The sequence below is a fragment of the Hydra vulgaris genome, chromosome 13 (genome assembly GCF_038396675.1).
Source record: "Hydra vulgaris chromosome 13, alternate assembly HydraT2T_AEP".
Lineage (NCBI taxonomy): Eukaryota > Metazoa > Cnidaria > Hydrozoa > Anthoathecata > Hydridae > Hydra > Hydra vulgaris.
In genome coordinates this window covers 48776855-48795037 of record NC_088932.1, presented here as the reverse complement: position 1 = coordinate 48795037, position 18183 = coordinate 48776855, and the positions used below count along the sequence as shown (strand labels likewise).

The 18183-nt window shown below is 26.5% G+C and overlaps 1 protein-coding gene across 1 annotated transcript in view; it reads left to right on the top strand.

The window, feature by feature from the left end:
* The first annotated feature begins 306 nt into the window (after positions 1–306).
* The window catches only part of LOC100209556 (coatomer subunit epsilon), a 32682-nt gene continuing 14805 nt past the window's right edge, over positions 307–18183 (top strand). Inside the window, exons 1-5 of the mRNA XM_065816465.1 lie at positions 307–468; positions 2797–2859; positions 2971–3071; positions 3269–3365; positions 14643–14692. Coding sequence (XP_065672537.1) covers positions 373–468; positions 2797–2859; positions 2971–3071; positions 3269–3365; positions 14643–14692 — 407 coding nt within the window. The 5' untranslated portion in view covers positions 307–372. The remainder of the gene's footprint in view (positions 469–2796; positions 2860–2970; positions 3072–3268; positions 3366–14642; positions 14693–18183) is intronic.

The window sequence follows — 18183 nt, the reverse complement described above, 5'->3', positions numbered from 1 at the left end:
TTAGACGCAATTTTATTAGCAAACAATTAGTCATTGTGTCGTTAAACTTTTTCGAATGTTATCTTTTGACTGTACTGAGAGAATACAATCCCTTACTTTTTTCATTGAAGCATAAGCATAATGGTGTAAATTTAATGTATATTCTTAAGCAATGAATAAAGAAAAATTGACTTAACTCGAACTAATATCTCATTTCAGCTAAAGTTCGACATAACGGAAACACGGTTTTGTTGAACATTTGTTAAGTCGAATCATTTTCCTTGGTCCCTTGGAGGTTCGATTTATCGGAATTAACGGTATTTAAAAAAAATTAGATCGACGAATTTTGCGCCACGAAATTCACTCCCGAACAAAAATATATACAAAACGATAATGGCTAATAATGACGTGGATGAACTTTTTGAAGTCAAAAATTCGTTTTATATTGGAAACTTTCAACATTGCATAAATGAAGCACAAACATTATCTGTAGGTGTAATATATAGATATATAGCTTTCAGCAAAAAGGTGTTTAAAAAATGAGTTTGAATAATTAGTTCTTAAGTCCACGTTTTATGTCAAATTTAAGGCTAGAATACTTCTAAAGACAACGTAATCTCTTGACTTAAATAACTTGACAGTCTTCTGTGGCTTCTTCAAAATAAAACATCTTCAAAATAAAGACGTTTTTGAATTGCATTTTTTAAGTTTAGTATTAAAATCATAATATTTTAATTTGTTTTCCACTCTTTAAATGCTTACTGTGTATGAAAACGTGTAAAATAAGTCAATTTGTTTATGATGCATTCCAAAATTTTCCTGCGTTATTTTAACCGTAAAAATAATTTTTGTAAACAAAATATATTGAAAGACATTAAATGTAGCTTAATTACCTTATTTTACCCAAAAAGAACTGTGACAAAAAATGGAACAGCACTTAATTGGAAGTGGTACACTTTTAGTTAGGTGCTGATCACTCAAATCACTTCTTGATTTGTGTCTTGTCTCTGACCCTAGCTTATGTTCACTTTATTCTTTTTTTCCTTTAGATGGTTCTGACCATGCAATGATCTCTGTAAATCTTTTATCTTAGACTACTTTACTGGACTCACCTTATCATCTCATTGTCTACTTCTACAAAAGAGCTGACTGGATTCTTTTCATAATTTTCTTTGTGATGGTCCTTAAGCTGATGTTTTTTCTCTATGCTGGTAAATGTAGCTCCTGCGCATACTCCTGTATCCAGGCAGGAATGGAAGTTTTTATTCCTTTTTGTTGGTTCAAAGTCAAGCCTTATTCTACTTCATGGTTTACACCTTCTTGTGCAGCTGCTATATCTAATCATAATTGTATTTTTCATCTTTTTCAAAAGAACAACTCTCTTGTGAACAAATGCCTTGAAAACTTTAAAAAAAATCAACAATTTAAAGTTGTTATATTTCACAATTTTTTAAATTGCATTTAAATTAATAAAACAATAAAACAGCTGTGGTCAAATGATCAGTTACAGTGTGAGATCGCACACCATTCCTGTCCAAGTCTGCTTATAATGTATCTGGGAAAGTTTTGACAATATCAAATCATTTCTTTCTAACCACTTTATTAAAGTCATCCTCAAAGGCAACATTCTTCATTTTTAGTAACTTCTGCGGTACCTCAAGGTTCTAATCTTGGTCCTGTTTTGTTTCTTATCTACAACAATAATCTTTCTGACAACCTTACATGGTCCAAATTGAAGACTTAACTATATACCCCTGTCTTGACCAAAAAGTCTTTTCTTTTTAATCAATACTGTTGAAATTCCTATATTAATGAATTGCAACCCTCTCTCTGCATTCTCTTATGTCTTCTTGGAATATTGTTCACTACTGGTCTCTCATGGAAACCAAATTATAGAGAGAACCTTAAATAATAGAGAGAAGGAACCTTAGCAGATGCTAAGGTTGCTTCTCAGGCCACCCATAATTGTAAAGTTGCATCTTTCTCTTTTCTACAAATACTATCATGATTGTAGCTTAAAGGAGCTATCATCTCCAGTTCCATTAAGCAAAACGCATTCTTGCTTGACTGGTCATTTAGCAAAGTCTTATTTTTTTACTGTACTGTCCCTGCATGCTCTAAAAACTTATATTTGTCTTTTTTTTTCCTCACACTTAAACCCTTTGGAACTCTCTCCCATCTTCATATTTTCCTGACTCATACAACCTGCAACCTTTCATGTCTTTTGTTTCCTTGCTCTTTAAATCTATTCTTTGTTTTCTAGTAACTCTCAACTTAATAGTGGTTGCTTGCAGCCTTGTTGAGAGTGAATCAGAAAAAAAAAGTATATAAAACTGCGCATGACAGCCTGATAATGACTATTCAGTCAAGGCTATTTCATGCCTTGGTGATAATTTTCAAATAGAAAAGACTGTTATATCATAGATAAATAGCATTTTTTGTATACCTTTTTCCTTACGGTTTTTTCAAAAAAATAAAGAAAAATAAATAAAGAAATTGCTGGCTTGACCCAAACACTTATTCAATGTAGTGTTACTCCTTCGCATGTTCTACTTGTTTATCAGTTGATGTATGTACTGATGCCATTGACAGCCGACTATTTCAATAAGACGTTAGACTGCCTATCAAAGTTTGCATTATTATTATTATTTTATATATATATATATATATATATATATATATATATATATATATATATATATATATATATATATAATTCTTTTTTTAATGTTAATTCACCTCTCCAAGGCCAAGAAAGCCACTACAGTCTTGTAGGTTACTTTATTAGTTTACTCTCAACTTTAAAACTTTTTTTAGTTATCCTCCTCTGAATTGCGACTCGAAAGAGATGTATTTTTGTATCGCGCTTACATTGCCCAGGTAAATTTATAGTTTTTAAGTTTTATTTTTTTTACATTTATTAATACATAGTTTTATGTTATTTTATTTACAATATCTGAAGCTAGACAAGTAAACTTTATTTTAATTTAGAATAAATTTGGGTTAGTTCTTGATGAAATAAAATCTTCTTCACCCCCTGAATTACAAGTTGTACGTATTCTTGCTGATTATTTCCAAAACATTTCTAAAAGGTATATTTTTTTTATTGAAAATTGCGCAGTTTTAGATTTATTATTGAAGGTGTGTTGAGGCTAAAGCTTAAACCTTATACCATAAAAATAGGTGTGATTTTTTTTAAATATATTGTTAGATTTATTTAATTAATTGTTGTCCAAGGTTGTTCTACCCAAAACACTATAAATTGAAATTGCATTTTTTTTCAATATAGAAAACAAATTTTAAAGCAGCTAGAAGAGAAATTAAAAGGAAGCAACTTCAGTGAATACTTTCTGTTGATAGCTGCTATAATATACTTTCATGAACAAGTAAGTCTTTTTATAGGTTTAGATGCACAAGAAGGGATTTTGGTTTTCCAATAACAACATACTAAGGTATATCGCCTTCTTTAATTATGCTGTGAGCAGAAATATTATGTAACTTCATTGACTGCACAAAAGCTTTATTGAAAGACACATAATTAATTGATCATACTGATTACATCATGGTTTGAATTATTTTTTGGACTGATTGAGAATTTAAAACATTTATGTTTGGTAACAGTTTAAAAAGTAATACTACAAAATAACCCCTTTAATAACTTTCAAATTCATTTATTATTAATTTAAAAATGCTTACAATAAAACTATAAATTAATAAATGTGTTAACAAACAACAAAATAAACTAATAAAATATTTGCATTTTGGTGTGTAACATAAAAATTTTTCAATCATTGTCAATGTTAAGTCTGCACAGTAATTATAAGAACTTCATTTAGTTATGGCTAAGTCATAACTAATTGAAATGAAATTTTTCTAATGAGTGAAACTCATTAGAAAACCAGACTCAACTTTTTTATTTTGGATTTTTTTTTTCCTAATGATTTAGTCGATCTCGCAATAATTTACTTTTACAATACAGCAGGCAATGGCAAAGGGGATGGTCCATAAATAAAGGGAATGGTCCATAAATAAAGGGGATGGTCCATAAATTAAGCAATGCTGAATTCAACTAATAGACAAGACAAAAAAGATCACAAGTTTTCCCCCCAGATTCTTTAACTAAACCAAAAATTAAAATTTTAAGTCCAATGAAAACCGTCGCGCAAAAGAGCAAATGATCTCAAACTTCGATTTTTTTAAAAAGTTGCAAATTAACGTTGCGTAGAGAAGTTAAAAATTAACGTTGCTTTAAATTTATGGATGATCCCAAAGGATAATTATAGAAAATTTTTGCAATTAATTTTTTTTTTAACTTTTTCCAGCCCTGTACATCTAATATGTTTTGGGTAGTGTATTTGTTGTGGCAGGACTGCTCTTAACTTATTTTTATGAAGTTCCATCAAGGTCTGTGGGTTCTTTCTGAACAGCTAAAAATTACACTTTGCTTGAATTATTCATGTTGTCATCATAAATTATGATTACTTGTCGGATTTTCTCAATTTGTTTGTTGAAATATTTTGTTTTATGTTTCTTTTTTTTTTTATTCTGATGTAGTCTTTGTTAGGTAAATCGATTAAATATAAGTATATGTTTGTAGTTTTTATTGTATTCAAATTTTTTTTTATTGTTATAAAAAGTATATTATTATGACATTTAAAATACAAGTTTGAATTATTCAACATACTTGAAGTTTCAAAGTAGTTATTGATCAGTTAGTACATTAGCAATAAAATCAAAAAAAATAAAGTTTTTCAACTAAAACCTGTTTCAACAATGATTTTTGATTATTTTATATTTTTATTTATATTAGGATTATGATTTTAATTTTTTAATTTTTGATTCCTTTCTAGCATTCCTTTAAAAAAAAACTATTTCAACGAGAGAAATTCTTAAGACTTTAACATTCAGTGACTTACAGAAGGGGAATACTTTTTTATACAATAATAAAAGGCAAACAACAACAAGAAAATAAAGTTAAATTTTTTTATTTAAGTCATATTTAGTTAACTTAAAGTTGCTTCCAAAAGTTAGTGGTGACAATGTTTCTGTTAATATATTTACAATAATAAAAAAATAAAGTTTTATAACTGAAAATTTTTTTTAACTAAGATGTTTTATATTAAATAAAAGAATTTTTATAATTATGTATTTTTATTTATATTGAGATTGTGATTTCAAGTTTTTAATTTCTGAATCCTTTTTAGTAATCCTTGAATAATAAAAACTGTTTTAACAAATTAAGAATGACTAAAGCTTAAATTTTGAGTTATTTCCAGATTAATTAAATTATTTCCAGAACAAGGAATATTTTTTCATACAATAAAAATAACAACAACAACAAAATAAAGTTAAAGCCATATACTTTTTTGTTTCTTAAAAATTTTAAATAGCATATAAATCTACAGAATCGACTACAAATATGTTCAAATGTAAAAACATTTGCATTACATTTTGCAATGCATTAAACAAGTAAAATAATAAAAACGAAACAAATTATTCTATTTTGTTAATATTTTTTGTTCAAGCTTAGAAGGAAATTTAAGTATTTAAAGAAAGATTACAAAAAAAGTTTAGAATAATTGTGTTTGCAAAGACCTAAAATGCATAATTTAAGAATAAAACATGTAAAACGCTCTGTTTTTGAAAAAAAATATATTTTTTAAATATTGAGCGCTCTGCTACGATCAAGAGTTTAGTATTTTTAATACTAATTCAGACAACAACGATGTGTGTGTGTGTGTGTGTATATATACATATATATATATATATACATATATATATATATATATACATATATATATATACATATATATATATATATATATATATATATATATATATATATATATATATATATATATATATATATATATATATATATCAGGCCTTGTTAAGAAGCGTTACACAGCTCGCATTTTGCCTGCGAAAAGGCGATTTGCATTCGCGTTCAGCAGTTTTGCGTTACGCATAAACTTTTATCTTTTAGAATATTTAAATTATCTTTTGATATTGTTTATGTGATGTTTATTTAGAAGAAATAAAGTCGTAAGTAAAAGCATTTAACCGCAATTGTAAACTAATAGATTTTTTGTTAAAGAAACAGTTTGTTTAATAATTTCTTTGTTGTTAAAAATTAGTTAAAGAAAATAAAGTGTTTTAAGTTTTATCTTAAGAAATTAAATATATAAATTCCTTTTCAATATAAAAATTTTTTTTGTCATAACAGTTGAAAAAATGCACGATTTATTTTGATGTGAATATTTTATTAATATGATATTTTGTTTATTGTTAATTCATTAACGTAAAGTTTTAATGACGTTCGTTTAATTTATGAAAATAAATTATGATCACGAGTATGTTAACGGTAACTGATAGATAATAAAAAAAAAGTCTTTATTGTTTAAAAACATTATTAAAAAGAGTTCACAAACTAAATAAGAAAAAATTTTTTAACACTTTATAAAATAATTAAAAACCAACTGTAAAATTATAAGAAAATAAACAAATATTGTTACGTTTTGAGAAGAAAAAAAAATTTTTCAAAATAAAATTTAGTTCATATATGAAAAAAATAATAAAATTGATTTTTCAAATAGGAACTTAGATTTTATTTGTAACTTTTGTTATGGTGAGAAAAAAAAACTGTTTGCATGATTTTTAACGCGTTAATAAAATAACTTTAATTACAATGCGGTACTTAAAAAGACGTTAGTGGTGCAATATAACTTCTAACAATACAAAATGCATTTGCTGAGTTGAGTTACTTTGAAATGCGTTACGTTTTTTTGTTACGCAGCGAAATCTTGTAATAAGGCCAGATATATACAAGCCTCGGCAGAAGTAAATAAGTGCGGGAGCGGAGAAAAGCTCTCATAACATGAACAGGGCGAGCCATGTGAGCTGCTTCTCTAAACAGCTTTTTATGAGAACTTTTGGTTTTTGGGCAAGCCATCTGTTAATTTATTAAATAAATTGCTTATTAAATACAAAATTTAATTTTACTCTTGTTACAAGCATTTGCTAGTTACATTAATGTTAACAGAATATTTATTAGAACTTTACTAAAAATAAATAACTGCATTTTGTAATCAGAAAAAACAAAATCAATCTGAAACTAGAACTTAGTTTTTTGTTTAATCGATGTAATTTGCACGAGCATTTAACTATTCTAAATATAGAGAAAAGAATAGTGTTTTTTTAATAAAAAAATAAAACTTTTGCGAGAGCCGTAAATTGCTATAGTAAACCACTATATGGGAGTGTGGACGAGAGCAAATGCTAAAGCTCTTGCTTCCTACCGAGGCCTATATGTATGTATATGTATATATATATATATATATATATATATATATATATATATATATATATATATATATATATATATATATATATATATATATATATATATATGTATATGTATATATATATATATGTATATATATATATATATATATATACATACATATATATATATATATATATATATATATATATATATATATATATATATATATATATATGTATATATGTATATATATATATATATATATATATATATATATATATATATATATTATATATATATATATATATATATATATATATATCAGGCTTGGCCAGGAAGGCGTGCGATTTCAAGTCTTTATATGACCACGCAAATAATATTTTGTTTTGATGATTTAACCACGGTTTTAAACAAATGCGCTAAAATAATTAGTTTTTAATTATGTCGAAAATAAATAATTTCGATAAGTTTATCTTTACTAACGTTTTTTTATTAGCAAAACGCTTTTAAATAAAGTAGCTAATGATTGTAATTAAAGTATCATTGAAAGTTGTATAATTTTTTATTTATATTATTTAATTATATAAAATTTTTTTAATAAATAAAACAAACGTAAAAATTGAAAAAAAAAATTTTATAAGCGACGACTTTAAACAGCAAAGGTCTCTTTAGTAAACTTTATATTAGAATCATTAAAGTTTTTACTGAGAAGAAGAAAAAAAGACAAACTTTATTGAAAGCCGTTTGAATTAAATAACTTTGATCTTTACTTGCGTTTTTATATTATTGAAACGCATTTAAATAAAGTAACAAATCACATTTTTTATATTTACTTAAGTATTTATTTTTTATTATAAATGTTTTTAAATAAAAAAGAATTATGACAATTTTTCAAATAAACGATTTAATTATTTTTACTTTTTTTACTTTTTGTGCGAAGAATTGTTAAGAATCTTTTTTTAAACTTTTAAACGTACGCGTTTATTAAACAATTGTCCGTTGTAAGTTGTTACTTTATTTAAAAAGGGTTTTGCATAATATGAAATTATAAAAACATAAGTAAAGATAAACGATTCAAAGTTATTTATTCCAAACGTAATTTAGATAATCTTATCGTTATAGTTTATTATTTTTTTTAGTCAAGTTTTAAATCTATTTTTGCTATTTTAGTTTTATGCAAGTTATTTTTATTTTGGTTTTCTTTATTTTTTTGACGAAAATATATTCGCTTCTTTAACGTTTTTTTTAAGTTTCTATATAGTTGAGTTAAGATTTTTATGGCGCGTTTTTAAAACGCATACAAATTTTTAAAACTTATTAACAGCCGTGGTCAAGTTAAGTAAAATCAAATAGTATTTGCGTGGTCATATTATGATGTGAAATCGCATGCCTTCCTGGCCAAGCCTGATATATATATATATATATATATATATATATATATATATATATATATATATATATATATATATATATATTATATATATATATATATATATATATATATATATATATATATATATATATATATATATATATATATATATATATATATATTAGGGTTATAACTTTTTTGTGACCCCTTGTTCCTGTTTCATAAATTGATAAATATTTAAAACAAAAGAAATTAAAAAAAAATTTCTAATTCGATTTTTTTGTTGAAAAAGGTCAAAATTTCAAATTTACCATATGCGTATGGATAAAATTTCATACAATTTTATGATCATTATTTTTAAGTTTTAATTTTTTTAATTGGACATTTATTATGTAGTTTATTTTCACATTATAAAACTCTAAATAACAAACTTAAATAACAATTCTACAAGTATGAAAAGCTACCTTATATATTGAAAAAATGTTGAGTTGTATTCAGCTTAGTTAAAGTGTAATATAGAGTTTTTATACTGGGAAAGACAAAACAAATCTACGCTGGAGGTTCTTTTTCTTTTTACAAGTCTTTTTACACGTCTTTTTACATGTCAAAAAGATCTTGAAGACTCTTGATTGCTTGTTCTGCATACTGTTTTGTTTTAGAAATTTCCAGTCTCAATGGTTCCTAATTTCAAAACTTTTTCACTAAGATTAATACTTTTTCATGACCCTGCAACCTGCTATATAGCTTCCGATAATCACCTGCATTGTACATTTGGTCAGTAAACCAATGGTCCGCCTATCTGGAAGGGATGAATCTACAAAATTGAGTGTTTAGTCTCTTCTCTCTGGTAAAAGAATAAATGCCAAATAAGCTAGTATTGCTCGGGAATTCCATTTTGCATTATTTAATTTAGATGTTTTCTTAAACTTCACTTTAGGAAATATTCTGTTTTCAGTAAAATCTCTTTGACAAATGGTTCCTGTTTTGCTAGTTGACAACTTTGAAGAAGTTGGTTGTAGTTTTGGTTTTGCTGTAGTTCTTGCTGGTACTTGCGGACTCTTGATATTCTGCCTCAGACTCAACTAAAAAGTTGGCGTTGTTGCTGTTGCCTTTACTGTTGTTGAAGTAGGCTTCAAGGACATTTTTCTTCTTTTGGATTGGTGGATAGTTTTTTAACTAGCAGCTTTTCCAGTTGTATACCCAACCTATCCTTTCAATCTGAAGATGTTGCAATCCTTTATCCTTAACTTGAATTGATAAATGTGGAAAGTTTAATTTTTTTTTCCATAAACTTGTTATTCTTTCTCAATTTGTTTATGCGTTCTCGTCTCTCTTTGATGGATTCTCCTAGAAACAGATGACAACCAACAATTTGGATTTTGAGTGTTACCTTGATTGTTCTTCTAGTGGAATAGTTCTTGTTATCCTATGTGACTCATAAAGTCATACAAGTTTCTTCATCCAGATTGTCTTTTTTTTTCAGTATTAATAGCACTTTTCTTATAGGACATTATGATTGAAGATAATACTTGAATATATTTTTGAAAAGCAATAATAATAAATATAAGTTGTATTGTACTTCTATATTATTTGACTGCCACCTGACGAATACAGATTTACAAGTAATTATTAGTGGTGTTCAAACAGGCAGCTTTTATAGTCTAAATCTTGCTAATTTCCATAAACTTTTAGAAAGCTCCAAAAAATCCTAAAAGGTTTCAGAGATTTCTAAAAACATCCAGAACAGTCAAGAAAGTTCATTAAAGTTCAAGAAAATTCTAGGCTTCAGAAAATCATGCTACTGCCTGCAAATACTACTTATATACCATTTGAAACATTTCGTGTTGTGGGTAACCTTTTTTGAAAATTAATAAGCATAAAACCCATTTTCATTACTTTTGAGCAAAAGTTCATCAATTTATGACACAGGAAATTATATAATATGTAAATATATATGTATATATATATGTGTGTATATATATATATATATATATATATATATATATATATATATATATATATATATATATATATATACATATATACATATATACATATATATATATATATATATATATATATATATATATATATATATATATATATGTACATATATATATATATACATATATATATATATACATATATATATATATATACATATACATATATTATATATATTTGTATATATAAATATATATATATATATATATATATCAGGGCTTGTGATGAAGAAAATCGTCAAGCGTGTTATATCGCGCTCGTAAAATTAGAATATGTTTTCATCGGGCGTGATTATGTGCGCTCGAGATAACGTCGGCGAGCGCGATTATGAAAATTGCGAAAGGCGATACTCATAAAAAGCTTTTTCTTTTTTATATCTTTTTTTATTTGTTACATAATTTTTTCGTCAAAAAATATTTGAATTAGTATCACACTTATGAAACTACTTCAACGAAAGAGATTTTTATACTTCCAAACTTTTTGTATATTGTCAGATCGCGATTTTATTTTTAACTATTTATGTTATAAAAAAAAAATATCAAACAAAAACGCAACTTCTTATTGATTTAGTATTGAAGTATAATTTAGTGACTTAGTTTTGCTTCGTTGTTTTGATATATGTATTTTAAAATGTTACTCTGTAAACTTAATTAACGGTTAATGGTTTTTACATTTCTTGATATTTTTTATTCAAATTAATTATTTAATTTTTTTCAAAAATTTCTTTTTTAAATTACGTTTTTTTATCTTAAAAATAAATGTTATAACACAAGTTTTTTATCTTAAAAATGTTATAACACAAGTTTCTTATCTTAAAAATAAATGTTATAACACAAGAATAATTTGAAATAATAGTAAATAAGAATAATAACTTTTCATTTAATAAATATTGACATCATTACTTAGTTTTCTTTTCGAATGTCCTTAATTGCGAACATACTAAACAACAGAATTGTTTTAAATTTGAGTTAAAATAAATAATAGTTAATAAAAAATCTATACTATGAACAAAAACTAATTTTAAAAATTACTCTATTAATAATATTTATTTTTATCATAAACGATGTGTGGAATATTACAAACAATAAATCAAATAAATTTTACTTGATATTTTCACAAGATTAAAAATACTCCGCAGTTTTAATTTTCTTACAATGGTTTTCTAATTTTCTATTCTTATTTTATTTGCACATTTTTGTATTCACATTGTGTTTCCACGTGCACATTCCATTATTGAAATTAGTGACGATTAACGACTTTAAGCTGCTCATACATTCATTACGTTAGTGCAAAAGAGAACGACGTTGTGCTTTTTATATTTTATATCAGTTGTTTGATAACAGAATATCTTTAATAAAAAATCTTTTTTAAATATTTTATGAAAATAAAAAAATAATCTTGAACTATTGGACGAGCGTTATTTTATACGCTTGTTATAAGCTGAACGAGAGTTGTTTATCACGCCTAGAACGTTTGAAAATACCGTTTACGGGCGCGTTATACGAGCGGAGCGCGATCGCGCTCGCTTCATCACAAGCCCTGATATATATATACATACAGGAACTATTCTAGGAAAAAAATTGGGCAGCGGTACCCCCTCGTCCTGGAGGAATTTAGAAATACTGCCCAATATCTGTGTTTTTTTGCCGTTTTCGTTTTTTCGCAGCAAAAAAAAACAACAGTATTTGCTGTAAAAAACGTTAAAAAAAAAGGTCTTTATAGTATATATGTTACTGTTACCCGCAGTACCAGGAGTTAGCTAAATGCTAATGTTTATAATATAATATAATATTTCTACTTTGAGTTTCAGGTGTTAAAATTCAGGCAAGTAGTAAAAATTTAATTTTAATATAAAATTGAACTTGCCTGAAGATTGTGGTAACACATGAAACTCAGAGTAGCAATATTTTATTATATTATAAACATTAGCATTTACCTAATTCCTGGTACTGTAGGTAACAGTAACATATATACTAAATAGCTCTAGTTAATCTATTAAGCAATCTTTTAAGTATACAATATTATACATGATAATATAAAGATATTTTCTTTATTTACAAATATACACTTATATATTATTAATATACTATTATATATTAGAGATGTCATTTTGCCAAATATCAGATGTGATTTTGACAAACATCAAATATTTGGTGGTATTTAGTTGCTTTGTTAATATACTTTTTATATATCATGTTGTTTTAACTAAAGTTATGTATAAAAGTATCATATTCTTCAAAAAGATTACAAAAATAACCAGCTCAGGTCACTTGCATTTCTGAGATAATTTCAGAAGTTCCTATAGACAGATATAGATATAGGCACAAAGAAGTTCTTTGAAAGAACTTAAAACATTTTAAAAATAATATCTTCACTTCAACCTGAACTTAAAGCATGGTTTAACTTTAATGGGAATGTCAATTATAGGTTTTGATGCATATTTCAAAACTAATTTCATGCGATTATTTAAAACACAAAGAGCAATACAAAAAAATATATATTCAATGCCCCAAGAAAAATTGTGATGCGTGACATTCTTTCTTAGTGAAAGATTTGGTCAGTCAGTGAAGAACCCAGTATTTATTTGGGGATACCGCTTTTTTTCCGGCAACAATTTTTTTCGGCAACAGTTGGGGATATCGCAGTTTTTCCGGCAACAGGGGGGGGGGGGAGTGTGATGTTTTTGATTACCTCTCCTCTCTCTCACCCACTTTCCTCCTCCTCCCCTAGTTAAAATTGGTGCCGTGACAATGATTTTAATCATCATTTTTTTGATCATTTTAATCATTTGTGTTCATCTTGCTTAGTTTATCCTAAGATGAGGAGTTGATTTAAAGGCATTTTTTTGATTACATCAATTTACCTGTGGGCGATTTAACTTTAGTTACTATAAGAAAACTATTTTACTTAAGACTTAATGATAGTTTTTAAGACAAATTTTTTACTTTTGTTCAATTATTATCAAAAGCAGTTAACTCTTAATTGCCGAAAAACAAAAGTTAACATTACTCTGAATGGATATTTTAAAATTGTTTTATCTTTCGACAAAGCAAATTTTTTATACATTCCATTGTTATAAAATTTTGCAACAAGTTTTTAAAATTAAATTTTGTAACAACTTTCGTTTTTTTAAAACTATCCCTCAGTTAGAAACTGAAGAACAGTTATGTCATGTAATTATGTAAAAAAGCTATATTTTTTAAATTTATTTTATTGACCATAAGAAAAATGAGGTAGCTAAAATAAACTGAAAATTACTTATATACTACTGTATTTAAAACTGAATTTTTTTTTCTTCTTGTTTTAATAAAAAAGCATAAAAAAATTTAAAAAATAAAAATAGTTTTTGGGCCCTTTTTTTAGGGTGCCCATACCGCTCCAGCAGTACTAAAACAGGTCTGGGTCAATACTAAAACAGGTCTGGGTTCATCCCTGTCAGTGAAAATGTAATCTTTCAGTAAAAGGCTGCTTGACACAGATGAACCATCACCAATGGTTTATCTCCACTTAGGAAAAAAAAGAGATGTAATTGAAAACAATCAAACCAATCTCTGCAAAAAGAATGCACACATATGAAGATGTGGAAAAAAAATCCAATTGCAAATGAAAGGTTTTTACAGGAAACTGTTTGCTTTAAGTGGACAGCAAATTTTATGAAAATGTTTTTATCATTACTTATTATAGATTTTAAGTATCAAATATGCTTATTATTTGTTAAAGTAAAAAATTTAAAGAAGTAGTTATTTGTAATCATTTTGTATGCGTTTTTTTGTTTGTTATAATCTGGTATTCAGCTGAATAGTTAGTAATATTCAGCAGAATACGGAATATTAAAAAAAGTTTCCTAATAGGTGAATACCAAATAGTCACCAAATATTTGTGACATCTCTAATATATGTAAGTATTAAAAGCATTTTTTTATTTTGACTAACATATTTGTTAAATAGTTTAATAAATTACACATGAAATATTAATGCAAACAAATTACTTTAAAATGTTTAGGATACAGATTCAGCTCTGCGCTGTCTTTATCAGTCTACTGCTCTGGAATGGTAAGGAAAAGATACTTGTTTTTTGTTACAAAGTATTTTTTTTCTTTGGGTTTAATTGTGTTAAAGCATCGCCATTGTCTTTAGTTTTGATTACTTTTAGATTTCTATTTATAAAACAACTGCAATAAGATATTTATAAATTCAATAGTTTCATAAATTTAAACTGTTGTGCAACACCACTATTGTAAACCTTGTTTTTTTCATTTAACTACTATTGTATTGTGAAACTTATTATTTCATATGTTTAATGTTATTTCATACATTCGTTCTGAATTTGAAGAATAGTCTTTTGAAATAATTAGGAAAATATTGTCTAACTTTATAACTTTGCTGTTAATTAAAAGTAACAATCTGTATCTTCTTTGAAAACAATTCTCTTTGCTCAAGTAGTTCTAATTTTTTTTCTTTTTCTATTTTGTAGACAAACTTGAGTAGAGTGCTTAACTGAGCTAGTATATTGGATTATAGAGTTATGTTTTATATTAAAATAGTTTTATCAACTTACATTTAAGGACAATCATAATTGTATAAATTAAGTAATTTGTCAAAAAAAAAAAAAAATGGTTTAGTAGTTATTGCTTTGCTTCTAATGTTGTGACTAGATGAGTTATCTTAAATTGTTATTTTGTTTGGATTGTTTAAACAATGGGATGCATACTAGTTGACAGTTTCAATTTAATTTGTAAATATAAATTCCTCTGTTTTTTTGTTTTTACAAGTACAGGGCTCAAATTAACATAAAAAAATCTAAGCGCGATTTTTTTGTTGCTCATAACCCCTCCTCCACTCCTGCTGGAGAGGAGGGGGCATTATTTATTTTAACTTATTTATAATAACATATATAATAAGTCTCATTTTTGCATAAGATGTCATAACATTTACGTTCAGCGGTTGTAAAGTAGCTTTAGTTATAATTTATATTATTACTATTATTATATTGCATTAAATCTAACGGCTGTATTTTTGTAAAATCAATGAACTTGATATAATCTTCTTTTAATTAATTACTTCATTTTCTATTTTATTTACATATTTTAAACTGTTTAAAACAACTAGAATATTTAATTTTCTATAAATTTTTAACAGTAAAAAAAATTATTTAAAACTCTTACAAAATAATCTATAAATTTAAAACAGTTATAAAAAACTATTAAAAATGACGAAAACATTATCGTGAAAATGTTAAAACTTAACATTTTTACGAAAACTCGCACAATCACAAACAAGAATGATAATTAAATTCTTATTAAGTAAGTTTTCTTATCTAAGAAACCTTATCAAATTCCCATGATATTTCTATCTATTGCTTTTTCATTCAATGTATTTTTTAATAAAAGTTAGCGTTCACTTTTTTTATTCAATAAAATAAAGCGAAAGAAAAAAATGTGTCTAAATAATAGAATCTTTTACGATTTAATACTTTTTTTGATTGCTAATAGAAAAAGTATTAGATCGTAATCGTAAATATTTTGATCGTTTTGTAATCATTTCACTAGTTTAATGCTTAGAATTTTTCAGGATTTTTACTAACAAAAAATTGTTTACTAAGCAAAAAATCATACGCCATTACAAGTTATTATTTAATATTTTAATTTTAAGGGGTTACAATGCGCTAAAATAAAATTAAAGATTGTCACAATTTTCATCCTCGCTTTCACTTTCTTCCAAATCCGATATTGTAGCTGTCTCTAGATCAATGTCTGTTTTTCCTGACTTTCTTTTTCTTTTTTCCGGATAACGATGAAAATTTGCTGACAACTGTCTAACTTTATCATTATACCATTCATTCATAGCAGTATCAGGTTCAAATTTTCAATCTCAGGACCTTCTTCACTTATCCGAAGTAGAGATTCTAAGAGATCTCGTCTAAGACAACTTCTCCAGTCATTTTTTACGCAATTCATACATGAAAACGTTCGTTCTACTTTTGCATTTGTAAAAGGACAAATTTAAAATAGTTCAAAAATATCAAGAATATTTCGGCATTCTTTGACCAAATTTGATTTGGAAAAAACAATTTCCCAAATTTTCAAATAATACTCATTTTGATTGTTACTTATGATGGGAAACATGTATGCTTTTAAAATGATCCACTCGTGAAGTATATTATTCAAATCACATCCTACACCAATTAAAAATTCAGGAAAATGTTCAACAACTTCACCGATAGCTTTATCGCCAAAAGTTTTATTATTCACATTTAACGGCCAGTTATAAACGTCAAGTAAAGCTACCAAATGTATAAACAATGGTGATTTTTGGAGATATTGAAAACGACCTTCCATACATATAGTAATATTTGCAATAATTAGCTTGTACTGGTCAAAAACATGGCTATTAACTTTGGTATATATAGAAAGTGCAATATTTGATAACATTGGTTTGAATCAATTGTCTCAATATCTTTAGACAGTTTTTTATAATGGGTCATAACACTTGTATCATCAAGCAAATTGTCTAGCGAATTTTCTAAAAGGATTTGTACCTTGGCCATTGTCCATGTAAATTCTTGAACTCTTCTTACAGCTTTTACTGGATCATGAATATTGTTCTGAAAACTTAAACTCAGATGCCGAAGGGGAGATAAAACATCAAGATATATTGATAAATGAATAGGCACAGACGCATTTTTCCAGAGTTAAAAAACCCTTTAACTCTGCTCTCTTTGCTACCTGGGAGTCTGTTATAGCCAATGATTCAATATGTGTCATAAACGTACCATAATTTTCTAAAGCAATTTTCATTGCTTTATACTTGTGATCAATCCACCGAGTTCCGCATGCTTTTGTTGGTTTCGGAACGCTATTACCCCAAGCTTTGGCTAATCCTTGTAGTTCTCGGTAGTGCTTTGGTGACTTTTGATACAAGTGATAAAGTTGTAAAAGTAGTTCGTCAATACCAACTCTTGTAAGAGCGTCTGTTATACATTTTTTCAGGCCAACAGCATTAGAATTCTCTGCTGTTTCAATAGATAAGAATTCTACTTTCGGACTTCCTTCTTTCAAATAAAGTATGTAAATCAATTCCTGTTCGAGTACAGCTAAATCTGTGCTTCCATTACAGAGAACACAGTAAAATCTACAATTTTTTAAACATTCAGTTAATTAGTTTTTAATTACGGTGCCAATGTAATCTGTAAATATTGCAGCTGCACGGTCAGTGGCATAAGAATTTCCTAAATTTGTAACCTTATTCTTCTTTTCTAATGCAATCAAATAAGAATAATCTTTGAATGAGCGCTCTCGTTTTGCCAAGTAATACGCAATATTAAACTTTTTCTGTAACGAGTCAGCGTCTTTTACAGCCATTTTACGTAAACCACGCCCGGTTGGAGTATTATGAATAACATGGTTAGATAATGAAACTGAACCTAATGTTGTTTGTTGATGAATTCGCGTGGCCTCTTTATGTTGCGCACTGCTAAAGTGTGATACCAGTGAATCTTTTTATTGATATTGTTCCTGGTTTGATCCAGGTCATGTAAAACAATT